General features: G+C 39.0%; 1 protein-coding gene across 12 annotated transcripts in view; it reads left to right on the forward strand.

Annotated features, from left to right (window-relative positions):
* Positions 1–21,806, forward strand: part of GRIK1 (glutamate ionotropic receptor kainate type subunit 1) — a 466,650-nt gene that overhangs the window by 409,288 nt on the left and 35,556 nt on the right. For all 12 annotated transcript variants that reach the window (XM_059885294.1, XM_059885300.1, XM_059885297.1 and 9 more), the window contains 4 exon segments: positions 1,990–2,193; positions 3,154–3,377; positions 9,171–9,289; positions 14,123–14,340. In XM_059885294.1, the coding sequence (XP_059741277.1) occupies positions 1,990–2,193; positions 3,154–3,377; positions 9,171–9,289; positions 14,123–14,340 (765 nt within the window).

A 21,806-nucleotide genomic window follows, 5' to 3' on the forward strand; every position in this document is an offset into this window, starting at 1 on the left:
AGGTGGGGGTGGAGAACACATCTGGCCTGTGGGAAGACAAAGACTCAGAAAAACTATCCCTTTATAAAGGATAAAAACTTCCCAAAGGCACACCTCTCTTGCAGAGCTCACCTGTATGTCTTTCCGCTTGCACTCTGCTTTTCCAATAAACATTTTACTTTTCTCTTTACCTGCCACCTCCTCATCAGAATTCTTTCTTGTCAACATAAGCAAGGACTGGGGATTTAGGCCCTAGTTGCTGGACTCTGTGGTCTAGCAATTAGGACTCCTGGTCAGGGAACTGAGGTCTGTCTTCCAGCTGATGCTCACTGCTGTGTGCGTCCAAAATCTCCTTGGCATGCTCATTCTTCTGTACTGCTCCTTTATTAACTGTACTCCTTTTTTGAAAGAAAGGTGAAAGTGAAGTCGCTCAGTCATGTCTGACTTTTGCGACCCCATGCACTGTAGCCTACCACACTCGTCCATCCATGGGATTTTCCAGGTAAGAGTACTGGAATGGGTTGCCATTGCCTTCTTCAGAGGATCTTCCCAACCCAGGGATCGAACCTGGGTCTCCTGCATTGTATGGAGACACTTTTCCATCTGAGCCACCAGGGAAGTCCTTTCCTAACTGCTTTTTAAAAACCTGCTCTCTGTTTCAATCCTATCATGCCCCATCCAGCCACTGTTCACTCACAGACTGTTCTTCCTCCCTTTTTGCTCCTCCCTAATCCACGAATTGTGCTTCCCAGGTGGCACTACTGGTAAGGAACCCACCTGCCAATGCAAGAACATAAGAGTTGTGGGTTCAGTCGCCGGGTGAGGAAGATCCCCTGGAAGAAGACATAGCAACCCACTCCAGTATTCTTGTCTGGAGCACCCCATGGACAGAGGAGCCTGGTGGGGGACAGTCTTTGGGGTCTCAAAGAGTCAGACACAACTAAAGCAACTCAGCCACTCAGCACACACGCAATCCAAGAAATAAATAGGAGTGGCCGCCTCTAAAATCATACCTTTTGGACAGTCCTCATGTGAAATTTATTTCTGAAACAGTTTCCGAGAATCATTCATCCAAAACAAAAATGTTTTTTTCTGGTGACTAGTTTCTCTGCAACTTTCTCATGGAAATATAGAGTTTTCTACTTCTATCACTTTGTTTGAGGATAAGCCTAAACATACAGGACGGATCAGTAATGTAGTAACTATTTTGATTTTATAAAATAAAGTAAAATTTTACTTAGTCAAATGAGAATTAATAAGGCTAGAGATATGTAGTTGTAAGGAAATGTCCTCATAGGACAGGGGATTTATCATATAAGCAAAGAATTTACCAAATGGGATCTCTGAGGTGACTTCAAATAAGAAAACGTAACTGATGATGAAAGGGGACATCAAAGCGGTCTTTGAATAAGATATCCTGAAGGGAGCCAGGAAAAATATGTAGATAATAAGGGAAGAGTGAAACTGAGATGCAATTTAGCTGAAAAATGAGAAAATTAAAATATTTAGAGTACTTAGTAGACAGGAAATTTGAAAAACAAGAGAATATATGTGCTGATTTAGATTTCTTTTTGTAAGTAGGTGAAGCTCATAGATAAAAGCCAGGAGGGTAGGCGGGTCTAGCCCTGGAAGCTTAGGTGTAGGCATAGCTGGAAACCAGACAGCCAGACATCAGATCCTCCACTGCCTTCTTGGCTAGACCTAAAGTTTAAACGTGATCCTGTTTCTATCACACTGTTTACTCACAGTTCTGCCCTCAGCAGTGGAGGGGAAAAAACTCTCAAAGAGAGAAGAGGGAGAGAAAGTAACATATGAAGTGTTCTATATTTATAGAGGATGTACAAAAGATGAGCTTAGTAAAGGCAGAAAGGGAAGTGACTTTCTTTAGTATTCTCAAATATTAAAATCCGTTTTCAAATATTTTATATCTTCTGGCTGTTGTTGGAGCTCATGTAAGTAAATTCTGCCTTTCATTATAGCAGGGTTTCACGTGTGATTTGTTTCATATAGGAAGAACCCTATGTGATGTACAGGAAATCTGATAAGCCCCTGTATGGAAATGACAGATTTGAAGGATATTGCCTGGATCTATTGAAGGAATTGTCAAACATCCTGGGTTTCATTTATGATGTTAAACTCGTTGCTGATGGCAAATATGGAGCTCAGAATGACAAAGGAGAGTGGAATGGAATGGTCAAGGAACTTATAGATCATGTAAGCAAAAATATATCTCCTACACTGTGGTCTTAAATGTCTAAAAAAATGCATAATGAGAAGTAAATGAAAAGAGAAAGATGTTTGAGTCAGAGTCAGAAGACATATTTTATTTTTTTGAATCATAAAAATGGCCTAAAAAGTGGGAGAAAGCAACCTATAAATGTAGTTTCCTTACTTAGGAGGCAACAGGGATAAAAATTGAGGATAAAAACTTATGGGCTCATCCTTCATACTGAAGAATAAACGTGAGTGATTCTTAGATTAGATAAGGAGTTCTGAAGTTTGCAGCTTGAAGCAAAATCTCATCAACTAATTTTATGACCAAGTTGCTCATTTCTTATTTTTCTCACACGTCCTTTTTTAAAGATATTTTTCTGCAGTTTTTCCCCCTCCATTTAGTTTCAGAATGTGTGTGTGTGGAACACATATATATTTGAGTTTAACACATATGTTTTTGAGTTTGAGCCAAGGCTGAGAGATAGTGAAGGACAGGGAAGCCTGGTGAGCTGCGTCCATGGGGCCGCAAAGAGTTGGACATGACTTAGTGACTGAGCAACAACACATATATATTGGAGAAGGAAATGACAACCCACTCCAGTATTCTTGCTTGGGGAATCCTGTGGACAGAGGAGCTTGGTGGGCTACAGTCCATGGGGTTGAAAGAATCAGACATGACTTAGTAACTAAATATCACCTGCCATACATATATACGTGTGTGTGTGTGTGTGTGTGTGTTTGTGTGTTTCACACCTTCTGGTTTCTCTTTGGTAACAAATACTATTTCATAAACATAACTGTGTAAGTCAACTGTTTTAATGTCAGAGTCAATCATCATAGAAGCTTTACGTGTGAGAAGTTTTTGGAGTTGAGAATAGGAATCAGGAGAACCAGGAAAAGTCTAGACATTCTCTCGGAAGCTAGACAGCTAAAGGGACAATTTCAAACTTGCTTTTGCAGAAGGCTGACTTGGCGGTGGCTCCTCTTACCATCACCTACGTGCGGGAAAAAGTCATCGACTTCTCCAAACCCTTCATGACCCTAGGCATCAGCATTCTCTACCGGAAGCCCAATGGCACTAATCCAGGGGTCTTCTCCTTCCTCAACCCCCTGTCTCCTGACATTTGGATGTATGTCCTCTTAGCCTGCTTAGGAGTCAGTTGTGTGCTTTTTGTGATTGCAAGGTAAGTTAGAGAATCACTGAACTTCCAACAGATCTAGGTCAGTCTCAGGTTGACCTGAGTGCTCTAGAGGTAGACAGAGATCATGAACGTCAAACTATTCATTTAGTTTTGCCTGATGTTCTATTTTGTCACATGCTCCCTCATAAAAGCCACTCTGTAAATGAATATCTTCTAATTATTTATAAAGGTACGTTTAAAAAATAGTAAGATCACTAAGTTTTATACTAACTTAATTTTATCAGTATTTAAAGCAACATACAATGGTTATTTACCCATTTTCCATGCATTATATTGCCACAAAGCCATAGCTAAAGCAATTTAACAGGAAGAGGAAAATGGTGTATGGATACTTGACCCCTGGAATATTTGCAAATAATAAGCAAAATAGAAAAAAAGTCAGCCAGGAACTGTTTTAGCAAATAAAAAACACTGGATTAAATAAGATCATGGAGTCTTCAAGAATAAAGACAAATACTTTGAAAATTGTATAAAATTTATTTTTAAAAAATTAGTTAACAAGAGAATTCTAGAAATAACTATGAAAAGGAAAGATTAGCTACACAAACACTGGAGGCATGAAATCTTTGTGCTACTCTGGTGATTCTGTTTAGGTTTTATTTTCTGAAATAACTGTACATTTAACCATTCTGTTCCACACAATTTTTTAAAGGATTTTATACCATTCAGTAGATCGTATATTCTAAATACCTTTGATACTGAATTTGAAACACAGCTGTGGCTTAAACAGTTGATAGCCCTGGACAAACCATGTTAAAAAACAATAATTGCTTTTTTATGTCCTCTACTCATTTTCAATCTTTTTCATCTTTCAGCAAAACTCAGTGAACTTTTTCCTAATCAATTTTTGTTTTCCCTCTAGGAATTTCTAAGAGAAATATTTCTTCATCCTAGTCCTTCGTCATTGTTCAGTGCATGATTTTGATTAATGCCGGGTAACTTTTTCTCTGGCATAATTATAAAGAAAACTTAGAAAAATAACCTAGTTTAGAAAGGTCTTACAGGTCCTTTGCAGACACAGTTAAAGCAAATTAACGTATGCTTTCACATATGAGTGAGACACATTCAATATGAAATGAATGTTTGGAAGTTCTCTATACCTCATAAACTATACCATTACCAAACTCTAGATTGTTTTCCAAATTTTGTCCAGATATTAATTTTAAATAATTACCAAAGCTTTCTTTCTATGTGTCTTACCTCAGAAAATAATATAGGGGCAGTATGTAGAATGATATTATCCTTTGATAATACTTAATCAGTGGTTCTCAACTAGGAGAGACTTTACCCCCCATACAACATTTGACAATGTCTGGAAATAGCTTTTGATTGTTACAACAGAGGATGGGGGATGCTACTGGTATCTGGTAGATAGAGTCTAGGGATGTAGCTAAACCTCCTGCAGTGTGCAGAACAGTCCTGCCCCCTATGACAAAAACGTATCCCCAAAATGTCAATAGCATCAAGTTGGAAAAACTGTGCTCTAAATAATTAAAGATGATATTGCTTTGAATGTCTAATTTTCAAAGACGAATCACTCACCTTTGGAGGTGCATGTCTCATTACTTGCTCCTAAGTGAAATACATACTGCCTTAGAATGGTCATTTAATAAATGCTTGCCTTAAGGTGATGTGCCATCTGACGATAGTTAAGAAATCTTGTGCTGGCTTGATGTTCCATTCCTCTATTCAGGGCCCACACCTGCTGGGTGATTTTAGGACTAGTGGGGCAATCCAGGCAGCAGAAGGTAACAGAGAAGTGAGTGTCCATACTCCCCAGTTCATTGCTTTATCTAGGCAGTGATGCTGATGAGTAGAACAGTCAAGACAATGTTGATGACCAAGCAATTACATCATTTATCACACTGACTTGACCCAAATCAGCAAGAGAAAACCATGTCAACAGCATCCAGCAGTTCTCACAGACAATTTCAAAGTATTTGTTTACATTTGACCCCAAGTGTGTCTTTAAGTTGCCTTATTTTTACCACCAAACGAATGTAGCATTAAGTAGCTTTCCCTTCCTTATGTTATCTGTTCCTCTGTAAGCTTCTGGTGATCCAGAGCCTTACATTTTCTAACTCTCTTTCAATGAAGAAAACAGCCTCCAGGACTTCCCTGATGGTCCAGTAGTTACGATTCTACGCTTCCAATGCCGGGATGCAGGTTCTGTCCCTGGCCAGGAAACAAGGTCCCATATGCTGTGAAGTGTGGCCAAAAAATTAAAAGAAGCAGCCTTGTTTCTCCCCCAATCAATGCTATTTACTCAGGATTCCTACTCACCAACAGTACACTTTGTAGACCAGGTTTTTTTCTTTATTTAGCTTATTATCCTTATTACTCCCTTCTCACTGTCTTTCTTCTCATTCTGGGTCTTGGAAGTGAAAGTATCAGACATCAAATGCAATCTTTTACACAGCATGGTGGTAAAACATTAAAAAAATTTAAAAAATAACTCCCTGCAGTGCACAGGTGCACTGTCACGGGGATTGCATTCTCAACTATATTCATCTTCCCCATACCTTTGAATCCATTTCTGCTTCCAATTCATAAAGCCACTAAATACATCTTGGATGTGATTCCCCAAGACAAATCTTGGTTAAATAAGTGTGCCGATTCGCTTTGACTTCCCATCCTCATAGCCTGAGACCATGAACTTGGTCACTCTACGTCAGTGAGCTAAGATGGAAAATGACTTTCTGTTATCACCTTAGTGGTTTGCATTCAAAGTTAGTGAGATAGAAATGAAAAACAGTTAATCTCCTAATCACTGTTAGCTCTAGAGAGGCTTTTGAATTTGTGTTTTGAAGTATACACTTTCTTGTCCTTTTAGAGGGAAAAATAAAGCTCATCACTGCTTTTGGGCTTATGTTCTCACTAGACAGAAGCTTACAAACCATTTGCTGAACTGAATTGATTTATAAAGTTAGACAAACTAAGGAAAAACCATACAAAAATTTTTAGTTACTATGACTTGTTACAAATGTGCATGTCAGTGTTTTTGCTTTGTGGTTGACATTTTCTAAATTACTTTTTGCAAAGTATTTAATCCCAAGGAATTATGTCCATCAAATACATACAATTTAGATAGACTGAATATCCAGAAATAATGTCTGCTTACATCTTACAATTTATGTTTATCTTCTTAAAATGGACATTTTTTTAATTTGGCTTCTGGCAAAGAAAAATCAAGAAAACCTTTGACTGCAGCTCTACAGTTATACTATAAACCCAACCAGTTACATTACAAGATTGAGGGCTTTCTCCATTAAAAGATCTCCCTCTTGTTGATGTAGCCTGATATCCGTTCTCAGTCATAAAAAGAATCCCTTAATTAGAAGTCTTTAGTATGAGAATCATTCTATATCTTCCATTCAAGTAAAAGCTTGGCGTATATGAACATAAAACCAAAATGAGCCTCTGTATTTCAGTATAATTCTTCGAGATGCAAGTTTTGACATAAATTCTAAGCACATTTGCCCCTTTCTCTGTCATTTTACTAAAATTGGAATCAGGTGAGGAGAGCAGCTTCAGCATATCATTGGTACAGGCCATGAATTAATCTTTCTACGAGGCTTCCTGGTGATGACATTGCTGTCACACTGGCTATCTTTAAGCAGACATTAGGAATTTCAAGCTGAAATATCTGCATCCAGGCAACAGGTAGATCTATTGCATTATGAAAAGTCAGAGTGCTACAGCACAGCATCAAATCACTATTTAATATTCCTCACTCCACACACTCTCCGAGTCACTCAGAATCCCAGAAAGAAAGAATCTAAAATATCTCTGCAGAGCAGGCAGAATCGCATTGCTGTTTGGACAGTTTTCTTTTTTGCCATAGAAAACTAGATTAATTGTTCACTTTGAGCTGCAAAGTCTGAAATACTGAAACAGAACCAAGTGAGATGCAGCATTCCAAAGAAAGAAGTGGTGGGTTCATTCATCAGAGGACATACAGGGGAGAGATGCCAGAATATCACGGGGCTGGTGGTGGCCAGGTTTTATGAGCTGTTTAGAGAAACTTCTGCTTTTGAAGGCACAGCCCTCCTAATGTATGGCAATTAATTTTCTTAAATTATTGTACAAGCACCACTGATGCTGTTTAAGTAGTGGCATTTTTACCCTATGTACTGCTTCAAGTAGTAGGTTTCTTAACATCGGTATCAGGTTCTTCGGCTCAGCAAACTTCTATGGTTATAAGAGAGTATAAATTCAAAACTTAATTATACTGTTGAAACAGTAATTAAAATGTATTGGCATGGCATTGTCAATTAAAGCTTTATTCATAAGCTTCACAGGAACCTGCACTGTGTGCCCTGCAGCTGTGGAGAAGGCGTAGTAATGACTTGGATGCCATTATTATGGGATAAACTACAAGGCTGTTATCCTAGCCTCCTTAAGACTTGATGAGGAGACACTGTATACTTTTCAGAAGGTGTCTGCAGGTTTAGGGAATGGTGTTTCATTAAGAACTATCTGCCCACTTCCTTGTGCCTGATTCAAAGTGTGCCCCGCTTCTTGCTGTAAATAACGTATTCACCTTAACACCACCATGTGTCAGCAACCTGCTATTGTTTACTGCTGAAACCTATGGCTGGAGAGCATTCCATATGTTCACATCGACTTTACTCTAACACTCTTGCTTGCATTAAAAGGATTCAGTGGCAAATGGCATAGCTTTCGGTGTTAAGGACTACTGCATTTTAAATCATTTCCAGATCACTTCGCAGCACATCTGCTAATGTCTTTTTTAGAAAAATAAGTGCCCCTTGGAAAGATAGTCTTAAAAAAGAACCACAGAGCAGGGAGCTCCTTGGGCTTGTAGAGGTCAGACAGATTTTTAGAAAATAGAAGAAGAACCCAAAATCACTTCAGCCCCTTAAATTTTTATTTTAACACAACTTAGAGATATCTGGATTTTTTCTTCTTTAAAAATAAGGAAACTGAAGCCAGAGAGTTTAAATTACTTATTCAAGGTCGACTTCCTAACCAGCTAGGGCTGGCAATCAAGTGGCCACAGTTCACAGTTGTAGAAACAATTCAGAATGAATCTTAGAGGAAAGTCTGAACCTAAAACTGTTCATCCAGACATGCTCTGGCCTTAACATTAATGAACTCTGATGCCTGGGACAGGATACTTCTAAATTTGAACTTTATCTCTTCATTTACAGATTGGGATTTTTATCTCCACATACTCTCATAAAAGTATCAAATACACCCCAATCCAGACCCTCTTTTTGTTCACTAATCGTTTGAAACTTGCGACTCCTTTGATGCATTATTGAATCACTAGACTACATAGACTCCTTTGATCTATGAGTCAATAAGCCTTGAAGTCCAGTCACCCCTCTATTTCGTGTCTTCCTCAGCGCCTAGTGACACAGAATCTTGATATTACAGTTGGTATGCAACTGTGTCCATGTCACTGTCGTTGCTACTCTGTGGGGTGAATACTTGGGATGAGTGAACCTCCCTCTGCAGTCCATCTAGTTGTTCAATAAAATGGAAATGAGTGAAAACTCAGGTGATCTGAGGAATATGGTTCCAGTCACCCAGTGGGCTTTGCCTGGGAATCAGAAGACTGGTAAATAAAATGTCTAGAGTCTCCTTTGCACTTTGCCCACCAAAGCTGTAAGTTTATGAACACGGCCTACTGCTTGGTTTGACACGTCCCTCATTCGCTGTTGGGTGTTGTGCCTGGTTCAGTGGGTTTTTGCTGGTGCCGCATGTATCTACCTCATGTTCACAGACTGTTTCTGTTAACTACCGCAGGTTTACACCCTACGAGTGGTATAACCCCCACCCATGCAACCCTGACTCAGACGTGGTGGAAAACAATTTTACTTTACTAAATAGTTTCTGGTTTGGAGTTGGAGCTCTCATGCAACAAGGTACAAGGTTGCCCATCTTTGTCACACGCATCCCACGGTCTGCTGACAGGCTTTTATGCTGGTAAACTCCACCAAGAACATAGCGGGTAGGCTAAAAACCAACTCAGAAGTTAAAAAAGATAGAACCTGGCTTCTTAGACATTTCTAAAAATAAAAAAGACAAAAATATGACAGCAACAGAACTCCTTTGCTACAGATCTAAAATAAACTTCTATCAAGCAACAAATATAAATTTTCCTAGAGGGAAGGAAAGGATAAATTGCCTTAGAAATTGTTTACCAACTGGCATAGATGGAGATATCTATCTTTTCCTTTTTAGTCATAACCTCACAAGTTACAATTTGAAAGGGCTAAAATTTGAATCCTTTGAAAATTAGGTTGATTTACATCCTTCCAATAGATGACAGTCCCTAAAACTGTCACCTAATTACCACTCTGACAAACCCTACTGGGATTCATCTTAGCTTCCCAGTAACTTTTTACAATCTCCCTCAGTTGGTAACCATAGCAACAGTAAACTGGAGATGTTGGAGGAAATAAAATTCAAACCACAGAAATGTAATATATTTTGTACATTTTCTATGATTTGAAGGATTTTGACTTTGTGGGGAAGGGAGGAGTGAGTTGTTTTAACCTTTGGAAGAAATCCAACATTTCTGTGGATTTTCCTCAGCTTTGATTCCAGGCGTATGGTCTAGAAAATACTTCTCAAGATTAAATGCATTAATTTAAGAAAATCATCAGTCACAGACGCTGTTGTGTTTGGAATATCTCCTTATTTGACAACAAGCTGCAAAATAAATTGGCAAAGGAAATTTCAACTAGGATATATATTAAAGATGTTTGTTACTTAGGGGTAAGCCCTAAGGCTTCTCAGGAGGGACTTGTTATCATGCTACTCAAAGTGTTTATATTGTGTTTAAAAATTCCAAGGAGAGAGAACAGGGTTTCTAGTGTGGAAACACCAAATAATTGAGCGAAGTGAGTAAATCATCTCAACACGCAGTTAAGTATAGCTTATTCAGGCAGTGCAAAGTAGGTGTAGACCCAGCACCTGATTTACTGGAAATCACTTGCGTGAGTTTAGAGCGTAAGACAGAACTGTAAATCCCACAGGAAAACTCTTTGGATGACATATACTGCTTTACCAGTGCATTTAGTTTTTAAGGCATTTATCTTGTGAGCAATCACTTTCAAAGAATGAAAGAGACTTCCTTCCTTACCAGTAGCTTGCCTTCCTATGCCATTAGAATAGAAAAATATAGCCTTGGGTTTCCTAGAGTATGCAGCACGCCTGTGCAGGTATATGTGACCGTGACTTCCTTTTGTCATATGAATGTTATTGTTGTTCTTTAGTAGCCACGTCATGTCCAACTCTGTGACACCTAGGGCTGTAGCCTGTCAGCTCCTCTGTCATGGGATTTCCCAGGCAAGGAAACTGGGGGGAATTGCCATTTCCTTCTCCAGGGGATCTTCCTGATCCAGGGATCGAACCTATGTCTCCTGCATTGGAAGGCAGATTCTTTACTGCTGAGCCACAAGGGAAGCCTGTCACATGAGTGTACCCTCCCCCTAAATTTCTCTTTCATACTCTACCTGTTTGGAGTTTCCCATCATCCACAGCAAACCGTGGGATGCAGTGTCTGCTAGTTACCACGACCTTGGGTACATGACAGTCAGCCCCAACCAGACTCTGCTTGTTTTTCAAGAAGTTTAAAGTATCTGTCAGGTGAAAAAAATATTATGATGTACAAATTTGCGGTACTGGTGACTGTTCGTGCATTTGTCCTTAGCATGCGGCATTGGACCGGGTAGCTAACTTCTATATTGACTGTTGCGCTCTTGCTAGCAGAAGTTTGTCACTGTACTCAATTGGAAACCATTTTGTTTAATTTCTTTTTTAATGTGATGATCAGGCTTTCTCTTTTCTACAGAGCGTGAGCAAAGTCTGGATCAGGATTGGCTGTCATGTCTGCCGTAAAAGGCACTAAAGAGACTTCAGCAAGTATTGTCTCTCATCCCAAATATTTTCTGATGACGTTTTATTCTGCTTTTATTACTGTCATGATTTCATCCTCTAGAGTTCTGACCTTTAACAAATCATCTCTACTTGAGTGAAGTCATTTCTAGGTATATCAGTTAACGTTGAGATTCATGAAAGTCAGAAAACTGTGTGAATTTTTTTCAAAAGATGTAGTGTTGAGAAATTCATACCATCTACCAAGGGTTTAAAATGTTGTATGAGTAGGTTCCTATTAATTATTTTTAATTTCCAAGACAACTTCATTCAAATGTATAAATATGTTTTATTTTAAAGTGTGATAGATGTGAATTTATTATTGCATGTAGACAGTTGGTTATCCATCTGTCTGCCTAATTTTCCTGCCATATAATACACAATTATATGAATAATAAATTAAAACTTGATCTTTTCACAAATGCAACCAAATAAAATAAGGATAAATTCACAGCAGAAAATCTATACCTATAAGCTAAGAAAATATATCTACTAACTGTATTACCTATTTCCTACAGGTATTTTATGAAATAAATGGTATTTTAGTGATAGCCAACCAAAGATCTAAAATAATATCACACTGCCACGAGGCTGCTAGGTCAATTCAATACAAAGATATGAAATAAACTTGGGCATTAAACAAACACACCCACAGCATATAAATCCCATTAAACTGAAAGATTACAGCAACAGCGACGCACTATCTTACTAAATCCTTAGAAGCAATTTGATGAAAACTGTTTTAAATCTGTGTAACATTACACACTCAAATTCAAACAAACAAGCAAAAAAAAAAGAAAAAAAAACACAGTGAAGCCATTAACCTCATTAAAAGAGAATAAAGTACAAAGAACAGCTTTAGAAGAATATAGCTAATTCAAAGCTAAGAAACTGCCAACATTTATCTGCATATTATGAGCCTGGAGCTGACTCTGATTTCATGAGCAATATTTGCATTTGTTTACAGATTAACCTTGAGCATAAATTCATGTATTTGTAGATGGGTAAACTCCAATTTCCCTTTCTATCTTAAGCCATTAATGACAAAACTTCAAGACAATCAGAACAGTGAAAGACTCCTTTAAACCAGATAATTCACCTGCTGAACTTCACACTTCAGGTTTAACTTAGGGTGTTTTCCTTTCACTTCTTAAGTGGTCCCATAAACTCTATCATTTCTCCGAGTTTATGGGGGAAATGCTAAGAGAGAAGCAATGGTGAATTTCAGGCAAGCAGATTAACCAAAATCCATCCATGGATCAATACAATTAGGGTAAGGCTGCATAGGACTTTCTGCCCCTTTTGGTTCTGCTGCTGGATTTATAACCTTCCATAGCTCAGCTTGATCAAAAGTTTTGAGCTAGAGAGCTTTCATAGATGCTTGTCCTTTGTGTAGGTAAACTTTGCCCATATACTCTTTCTTCAAGAGAGAAAGATGTTTTTTCTTTTTCTTGGTAAATACATTAAATGCCTCTATGTTCAGTTCAGTTCAGTCCCTCAGTCGTGTCCGACTCTTTGCGACCCCATGAATCGCAGCACGCCAGGCCTCCCTGTCCATCACCAACTCCCGGAGTTCACCCAGACTCACGTCCATCGAGTCAGTGATGCCATCCAGCCATCTCATCCTCTGTCGTCCCCTTCTCCTCCTGCCCCCAATCCCTCCCAGCATCAGAGTCTTTTCCAATGAGTCAACTGTTCGCATGAGGTGGCCAAAGTACTGGAGTTTCAGCTGTAGCATCATTCCATCCAAAGAAATCCCAGGGCTGATCTCCTTCAGAATGGACTGGTTGGATCTCCTTGCAGTCCAAGGGACTCTCAAGAGTCTTCTCCAACACCACAGTTCAAAAGCATCAATTCTTCGGTGCTCAGCCTTCTTCACAGTCCAACTCTCACATCCATACATGACCACAGGAAAAACCATAGCCTTGACTAGACGGACCTTTGTTGGCAAAGTAATGTCTCTGCTTTTGAATATGCTATCTAGGTTGGTCATAACTATGTTACCTTTTTACAAATAATCAGGAACCATCTGATAACACCTAAAATGAGTGTTTTTACCAAGAAGGGCCCCTTTCCACCTGCAAAACAGCCAGTTTTTGAAGTATAATTAAATTGTACTTTATTTGAGGACAAAATTGTGCCTTTTCAGTAAATATATTATTTTCAGTTAAACAAGAATCAACATTAAAAAAATAATTTTGACTTCAAAAATAACATAAAACAATAAAAGAATGATTCATCATCTGTCAAGTACAGTTGCATCCAATATCATCTGACTTGCAAAACAGTGTTTTATTAAATGCATATGATAAATAGCATGATATGTAAATCTTTTGAAAGTTTCCCCCATTCTTTAATATTAAATAAAATGTTAATGTTAACATTTTAAAGCTTTCACTGTTGTACAACCTAGAACATTTTATTTCACACAATAAGATGTATATTAAACAGTACAAAAAGGCCAGAAGTCTGAGGATTTTTCAGCAAAAACAAGCAAACAAACTCAAATCTAAGCAACTAAACTGTTTATAAATTTTAGACATAGAATATCTCAGGGTTAAAACCATTAAAACCATCAAATGGAAATAAATCACATTTAAGCAGCAGCAGTGATAAATGATAAAAGATCATTTAGATTTTACTTCATTTTCTAAAAAGATACATCTGTTCACCTACACACAAGAGAATAAATGTTTGATAGATTTATGATTTTGAGTCACAAAAATGCATTATCTCTCTAGACGACTGTTGAATCATGAGTCTTCTCCCTTCTTATACCTCTCTTTAACACTCTTACTCTGGTGATACCGTCACAGGATCAGAGTTGATGCCCAAAGCTCTCTCGACCAGAATAGTTGGAGGGATATGGTGGTTTTTCACCCTAATCATCATTTCATCCTACACTGCCAATCTGGCCGCCTTCTTGACAGTAGAGCGAATGGAATCCCCCATTGATTCAGCGGATGATTTGGCAAAACAAACCAAGATAGAATATGGGGCCGTCAGAGATGGATCAACAATGACCTTCTTCAAGGTAAGGAACTGACAGTATATTCTCAATGGTCATCTCATACTGATGGAAAGAGGGTGTGGAATAAGAGTCTGTCCAAAAAAAAAAAAATTTTTTTTAGGTAACTTTTTTATAAAATAAAATGGTAATGAGATAATCCGATTACAAAGAACCCAGGTGCCCACAGCAGTCAGTGTAAAGCAATTTTTTCAGTTCATCTAGATATCAGTTCTTCTATCCCCAATATAGTACACTCAGATCCACATATCTCTTCCGTCAGCATTTTTCTCTTGCCTTTACACCATTTAGATATCAATCCTTCTATCCTCGATTTAATACACTCAGTTTCACATATCAGTACCTTCAATATCTTTTCTTACCTTTACATTCATTAATTAATGACTCATACATGGAACTCACAAAATAAAGTTCAGTTAATCTGAAATTCCAATCAAAATGTGTGAATATCATTGTTTGATTCATTGTGTTCTATGCTGGATGAGACAGGAGCAGATGACAAGTAAATGTGTTGATAGTGGAATTTATTTGGAGAATTAAATCCAAAAATATCCCAGGAGACTCCAGTCTAATACTGCATCTGCACCAGCAGGGATACTGCTCCCAGTATAGCCTGAAGCCTTCCCCATAGCCTAGAGAGCTTCCTGAGGCACCAAAGGAGATTTAAGCTAGAATCAATAGAGTTTTAGTGTCAAGTACATTTTGTTGTTCATGTCTTTTAATGACTTACCCAGAGTAATGAAACTGATTTCAGCCTTGCATACAGAATAAGCTGTAGTGGTTTTATTATCAAATCTCAGATACTGTATCTCCCATGGGGGAAAATATGGATTTTAATAGATTCAGAAACCTTTAGAGATGGCAAAAAACCTTAGAGATCAGAAAGATTTAGACCTTCATATTACTCATGAAAAGACCAAAACTCTCAGAAGCTAAATTATCTGCTCAAAATCATACACTTGGTTTAAGACAGAGATAGGCTAGGACCTTCTTGGAAGAGGTAATTGTGCCTGTGTGGGTGGGGCGGGGTGGGGGGTGGGAGCGGGGAAGGAAAACAACAATTGTAACCAAAATAAACTCTAAGAACACTTTTGTCAACATTTCACACCCGGATTATGAAAAATTGCCACCCCAGGACCAAGCGGACTACTCTGACTTGTGGAGAATATTAAAGTAGAGACAAAATATTAAGGCTAAAAAAAAGTGAACACATCTTGATATAACAGTTCACAAAAATTGGTATTGTATATGTGTTTGTGTTAATCACTCAGTTGTGTCTGACTCTCCATGACCCCATGGACTGTAGCTCACCAGGCTCCCATCTATTACTTATGCAGTACATGTGGTTTAGCAATAACGAACAGTAATAGATAAACAAATAAAAACTTGTTTTAAGAGTAAACTAGGGGGCATCCCTGGCAATCCAGTGGTTGAGACTTCACCTTCCAATGAAGGGAGTGTGGTTTGATTCCTGGTCAAGGAGCTAAGATACCATATGCCTCAGAACCAAAAAAAAAAAAACAAAACAAAACAAAAAACAAAGTATAAAACAGAAGTGATATTTTAATAAATTCAATAAAGTTTTTAAAAAATGGTCCACATTCAAAAAAAAAAAAATCTTCATAAAAAGAGTACACTATACCCAGAGGTTTATAAAAAACAGAGTAATCTTAAAATGTTAGGATTTTCTTTTCCTTTATTAAAAAAAATGATTTTTTAAACACTTGTTTTTTAAAGAAATATGTCATTGATTTAATGAAGGTATAAAGTGTGGTGATTGTTTCTTTTTTGGACAAGTGTTGTTTTCAAGACAAATGACTTTAAATATTGGCTTTCCAACTTTCTGAAAGCTTAAATTTTCCTAAAATCAATAGTGTGAAGAAACATAAGCTACCCCCAGCTAGTAATTCATCACAATACATGTCAGAAACCAGGAAAGTGACCTGCAAGGCATATAGGACCGAGGGACACTGCTAAAGTAGAATTGAGTATGTCTGAAAAAATGTCTGAAATGACTTACCTCTTTCACCAATATCAGAAAGTTTTAGAGTATTGGGAAAGGGGCAAGTAGAAGCAGAGAAGATTCTACGATTACTATAGTATAGTATGGTATACATAGAGCGTGTGCTCAGTCATGTCCGACTCTTTGCAACCCCATGGACTGTAGCCTGGCAGCCTCCTCTGTCCATGGGATTTTCCTGGCAAGAATACTGCTTACTAAGATGCACATCAGAAATATAAAAAGAGGGAGAGCCTATGCTTTGAAAAAGCCATAGATCTGACTCTGCCACTGTCCAATCAATCACTGGATTCACACAGTATCCTTTAACCTTATTTTGATTTGTTTCTGCTCGCATGTTTCTAAATATAAAAAGTGTTGGTTCCCACATCACCTGGTAGGACCCTGCTGCTGCTGCTAAGTCGCTTCAGTCGTGTCCGACTCTGTGTGACCCCATAGATGGCAGCCCACTGGGTCAATATATTAAGGTATTCTTGGATAGTGCTTTTCACTGAAATAATTCGGCGCTAGTCTCACAACTGCTGCTCCCTGGGCATTTTCAGAGCAGGCTCCTGCTTGCTTCCTGGTCCTGAAAATGAGGCACAAGTAAAAGTTTCTTGGGTGACTGGGCAAACGAGACAATAAGCATCTCAGGGAGAAACACCGTGATGAGAGTACAAACAATGACAGGGAGATGAGAAGCATGCATTACACACTAGCTCATAGCCACACACTCTGCTCCTAAACACTTTAAATATATTATCTCATTTTCAATGGCAACCCACTCCAGTACTCTTGCCTGGAAAATCCCATGGACAGAGGAGCCTGGTGGGCTACAGTCCATGGGGTCACTAAGAGTCGGATGCGACTGAGCAACTTCATTTTCACTTTTCATTTTCATGCATCAGAGAAGGAAATGGCAACTCCAGTGTTCTTGCCTGGAAAATCTCATGGACAGAGGAGCCTGGTGGGCTGCCATCTATGCGGTTGCACAGAGTTGTACACGACTGATGTGACTTAGCAGTAGCAGCATCCTTATAAAGGGAGACTGAGGAAAAAGCTAATATTATCCCCATTGTATGATGAGGAAAATGAGGCATATATACATGTGTGCTGAGACACTTAAGTAATATCCCACTTTATGCAACCCTATGGATGATAGCCTGACAGGCTCCTCTACCATGGGATTCTCCAGGCCAGAATACGGCAGTGGGTTGCCATGCCCTTCTTCAAGGGATCTTCCCAACCCAGGAAACAAACCTAGGTCTCCTGCATTGCAGGCAGATTCTTTACCTTCTGAGCCACTAGTAGGAAAGTAAATGAGGCATCAGTTCAGTTCACTTCAGTCGCCCTTTCAGTTCAGTTGTTCAGTCATGTCCAACTCTTTGCATGGACTGCAGCCCACTAGGCTTCCCTGTCCATCACCAACTCCAGGAGCTTGCTCAAACTCAAGTCCATCAAGTCGGTGATGTCAGCCAACCATCTCATCCTCTGTCATCCCCTTCTCCCACCTTCAATCTTTCCTAGCACCAGGGTCTTTTCCAATGAGTCAGTTCTTCACATCAGGGGGCCAAAGTATTGGAGTTTCAGCTTCAGCATCAGTCCTTCCAATGAATATTCAGGACTGATTTCCTTTAGGATGGACTGGGTGGATCTCCTTGCAGTCCTAAGGACTCTCAAGAGTCTTCTCCAACACCACAGTTCAAAAACGTCAATTCTTCAGCACTCAGCTTTCTTTATAGTCCAACTCTCACATCCATACATGACTACTGGAAAAACCATAGTTTGACTATATGGGCCTTTGTTGGCAAAGTAATATCTCTGCTTTATAATATGCTGTCTAGGTTGGTCACAGCTTTTCTTCTAAGGAGCAAGAGTCTTAATTTCATGGCTGCAATCACCGTCTGCAGTGATTTTGGAGTCCCCCAAAATAAAGTCTCTCATTGTTTCCATTGTTTCCCCATCCATTTGCCATGAAGTGATGATAGAACCAGATGCCATGATCTTAGTTTTCTGAATGTTGAGTTTTAAGCCAACTTTTTCACTCTCCTCTTTCACTTTCATCAAGAGGTTCTTTAGTTCCTCTTCACTTTCTGCCATAAGAGTGATGTCATCTTCTCACCTGAGGTTATTGATATTTCTCCTGGCAATCTTGATTCCACCTTGTGCTTCATCCGGCCCAGCATTTTGCATGGAATATTCTACATATAAGTTAAATAAGAAGGGTGACAATATACAGCCTTGATGTACACCTTTCCCGATTTGGAACCAGTCTGCTGTTCCATATCCATTTCTAACTACTGCTTCTTGACCTGCATACAGATTTCTCAAGAGGCAGGTCAGGTGGTCTGGTATTCCCATCTCTTTAAGAATTTTCCACAGTTTGTTGTGATCCACACAGTCAAAGGCTTTGGTGTAATCAATAATGTAGAAGTAGATGTTTCTCTGGAACTCTCCTGCTTTTTTGATGATACAACAGATGTTGTCAATTTGATCACTGGTTCCCCTGCCTTTTCTAAATACAGCTTGAACATCTGGAAGTTCACTGTTCACATACTGTTGAAGCCTAGCTTGGAGAGTTTTGAGCATTATTTTGCTAGCGTGTGAGATGAATGCAATTGTGTGGTAGTTTGAACATTCTTTGGCATTACCTTTCTTTGGAATTGAGATGAAATGAGGCATAGCTCCATTAAATAACTCGCCACAAATTTATAAAGCTATTGATGGGAGAGCCAGAGTTCAGTCAAACTTCAGAGAGTTCTAGAAGACAAGCATCTTGAGGATAGACAATTGGTCTCTTTTGTTTGTCATTTATATCCTCAGAACCTAAAACAGTACCTGGAACATAGTAGATACCTAGTAAAGGATAGTAGAACTCAAAAAACATGTTTTTAATAAATGAGCAAATGCACTGATGAAATCTAAGAGAGATGAATTCTATCAGAGAAAGGAAAAAGAAAAAGAAGGGAGGGAGGTGAAGAAGTCTATTTGTGCAAGGTGCTATAACAGAATATCAGACTGGGAAGTTTATAAACAACAGACATTTATTCATCACAATTCTGGAGGCTGAAAGTCAAGATTGGGCTCCAGCATGGTTGAATGAGGGCTCTCTTCCAGGTTGCAGATTTCATACTGTGTCCTCCTGTGGTAAAAGGGGCAAAGGTCTTTTAGGAGCCTTTTTTATAAGGGCACTAATCGCATTCATGGCTCCATACTCATGACTTAAACACCTCCCCAACACCTGACCTCCTTATGCCATCACCTTGGAGCGTCAGGATTTTAACATATGGATTTGTGGGGGAAACATTCAGACCATAGCGGGAAGGATACAGAGAGATCCACAGAGGAAGAGAAGCCGTTCTATGTTCCTCGATTTACAAGTTATCTCATAGCCCAGCAACCCTATTTATCAAGAAGAAATTTATTTGCAAAAAGAGAACAAGGACTAAATCCGATTTAGTTTTCCCCTTGAGGGAGGCAAGCTGTCAGAAAGCTTCAGAGGGATCCACACTCGGGGATTTTAAGCTGGATTATTCTGCAAGGGAAAGAAACATGCCAGTCTTTTAGCTCTCAGGGTAGTTCCACCCTGTCACTGAGTGACAGCAGTTAAAGTCACAAAGACTCAGTTCTGACCTGGCTCAGCATTAATGCATCACCTCTGCTGTGCGATTATGGTGTCCCTCCTTCCCTTTCTCTCTTAATCAAAGACAGTATCCTCTCTTAGGTTGTGGAATCAATAAGGAAAGCTTCCTTTACCTGGTCTAGCTTAGCACATTCTGATCTACTGTTGGGGATGTAATGACCCTTGCTCACATGGGTTCCATTCATACTCGGTCACAAGGAAATTTCTAAGAAGCATTTTTTCATCACACAACGTGCTTTTGTCCCCTCAATATCCCCAAAACATCCCTTCGGCACATCCAAATGGTAAAGCCGACTCTTTGCTTTCAAGATGATTCTAAGTTGTTTCACAGCTGAAGAATAGGCAGTTAAAAGCTGAAAAGGATGATGGAAATTACTAAAATCCATAAGCAAAGTGCACTAACCCTTCACATTTGGTCTCTAGGACACAAGCAGGAGATGCTTTTAGTAGAGGTTCTGCTGGAAAAGGGCTTCCCAGGTGGCACCAGTAGTGAAGAATCTGCCTGCCAATTCAGGAAATGCAGGTTTGATCCCTGGGTCAGGAAGATCCCCTGGAGAAGGAAATGGCAACCACTCCAGTATTCTAGTGGAGAAGGCACTGGCAACCCACTCCAGAACTCTTGCCTGGAAACTCCCATGGACGGAGGAGCCTGGTAGGCTGCAGTCCATGGGGTCGCTAAGAGTCGGACACGACTGAGTGACTTCCCTTTCACTTTCCACTTTCATGCATTGGAGAAGGAAATGGCAACCCACTCCAGTGTTCTTGCCTGGAGAATCCCAGGAATGGAGGAGCCTGATGGGCTGCCATCTATGGGGTCGCACAGAGTCGGACACGACTAAAGCGACTTAGCAGCAGCAGCAGCAGCCAGTATTCTAGCCTGGTAAAACCCCTGGACAGAGGAGCCTGAGAGACTATGGTTCATGGGGTTGCAATGAGTAGAACACAACTGAGCACACACACATACCACACACAAACACATACACACACTGCTTGAAAAATGTGACCAGAAGTTGCTCACTAAAATTTCCATCCAAAGTCATTGACTTTTTTTTTTTTTAAATCTAGACTGCTATTCTTGTAGACAACCTGGCCTTATATTTCAGATTTGGGATATTTCATTTTCAATGTGAAAAAAGGCTATTTTTTAAACATAGCTCAGATGAGGTTTCACTATTCATCATCTAAATTCAGACAAGGCTGAGGGAATAAATTGACATTTATTAATCAAGTGCTGGGTCACGGTATGACTTGTCTAAGACCAGGGAAGCCAAAATAGTTTTCCTTCACAGAGCCATTTGTATGTGTAACAATCACAGTGATCACCAGAGACTGTATTTACACAAAGAACTGGGGTTAAATCATAACTTCAAATACATGTATATTCACAAAGTTTTATAGATGGACACCTCAAGATACCTATATGCTAATGCCTATTAAAATAAAGAACAATTTTAAGTTTTGTGACCAAGGGCATTTAGTTAATGATGCTTATTAAATATTATACTTCCTCGGGGTCATCTGCACCTGAGTCTTAAAGACCTTAGCACTGTGGATGATATAATGCCTATTTGATGACAGGGTGTCAGTCACCACGAGACCAATTACCAGGTCAAAGTTAAAGAAAGGCAGAGTGTTTTATCAACTGTCCAGGGACTGTTGAAGATTTTTAGGAGATTCTCCAAGTATAAGGAGACCTTTTATTTGTCCTTGTTGGGCTATCTATCAATTTTTAAATGGAATCTTTTTATAAATCAGTTTGTTAATAATTCAGAACTTTAAGAGACTTCATATAAGAAAACTTTTTAAACAGATTCTTTTATTATTTTCTAC

The sequence above is a fragment of the Bos taurus genome, chromosome 1, assembly GCF_002263795.3.
Source record: "Bos taurus isolate L1 Dominette 01449 registration number 42190680 breed Hereford chromosome 1, ARS-UCD2.0, whole genome shotgun sequence".
In the NCBI taxonomy this organism is placed as follows: Eukaryota; Metazoa; Chordata; class Mammalia; order Artiodactyla; family Bovidae; genus Bos; species Bos taurus.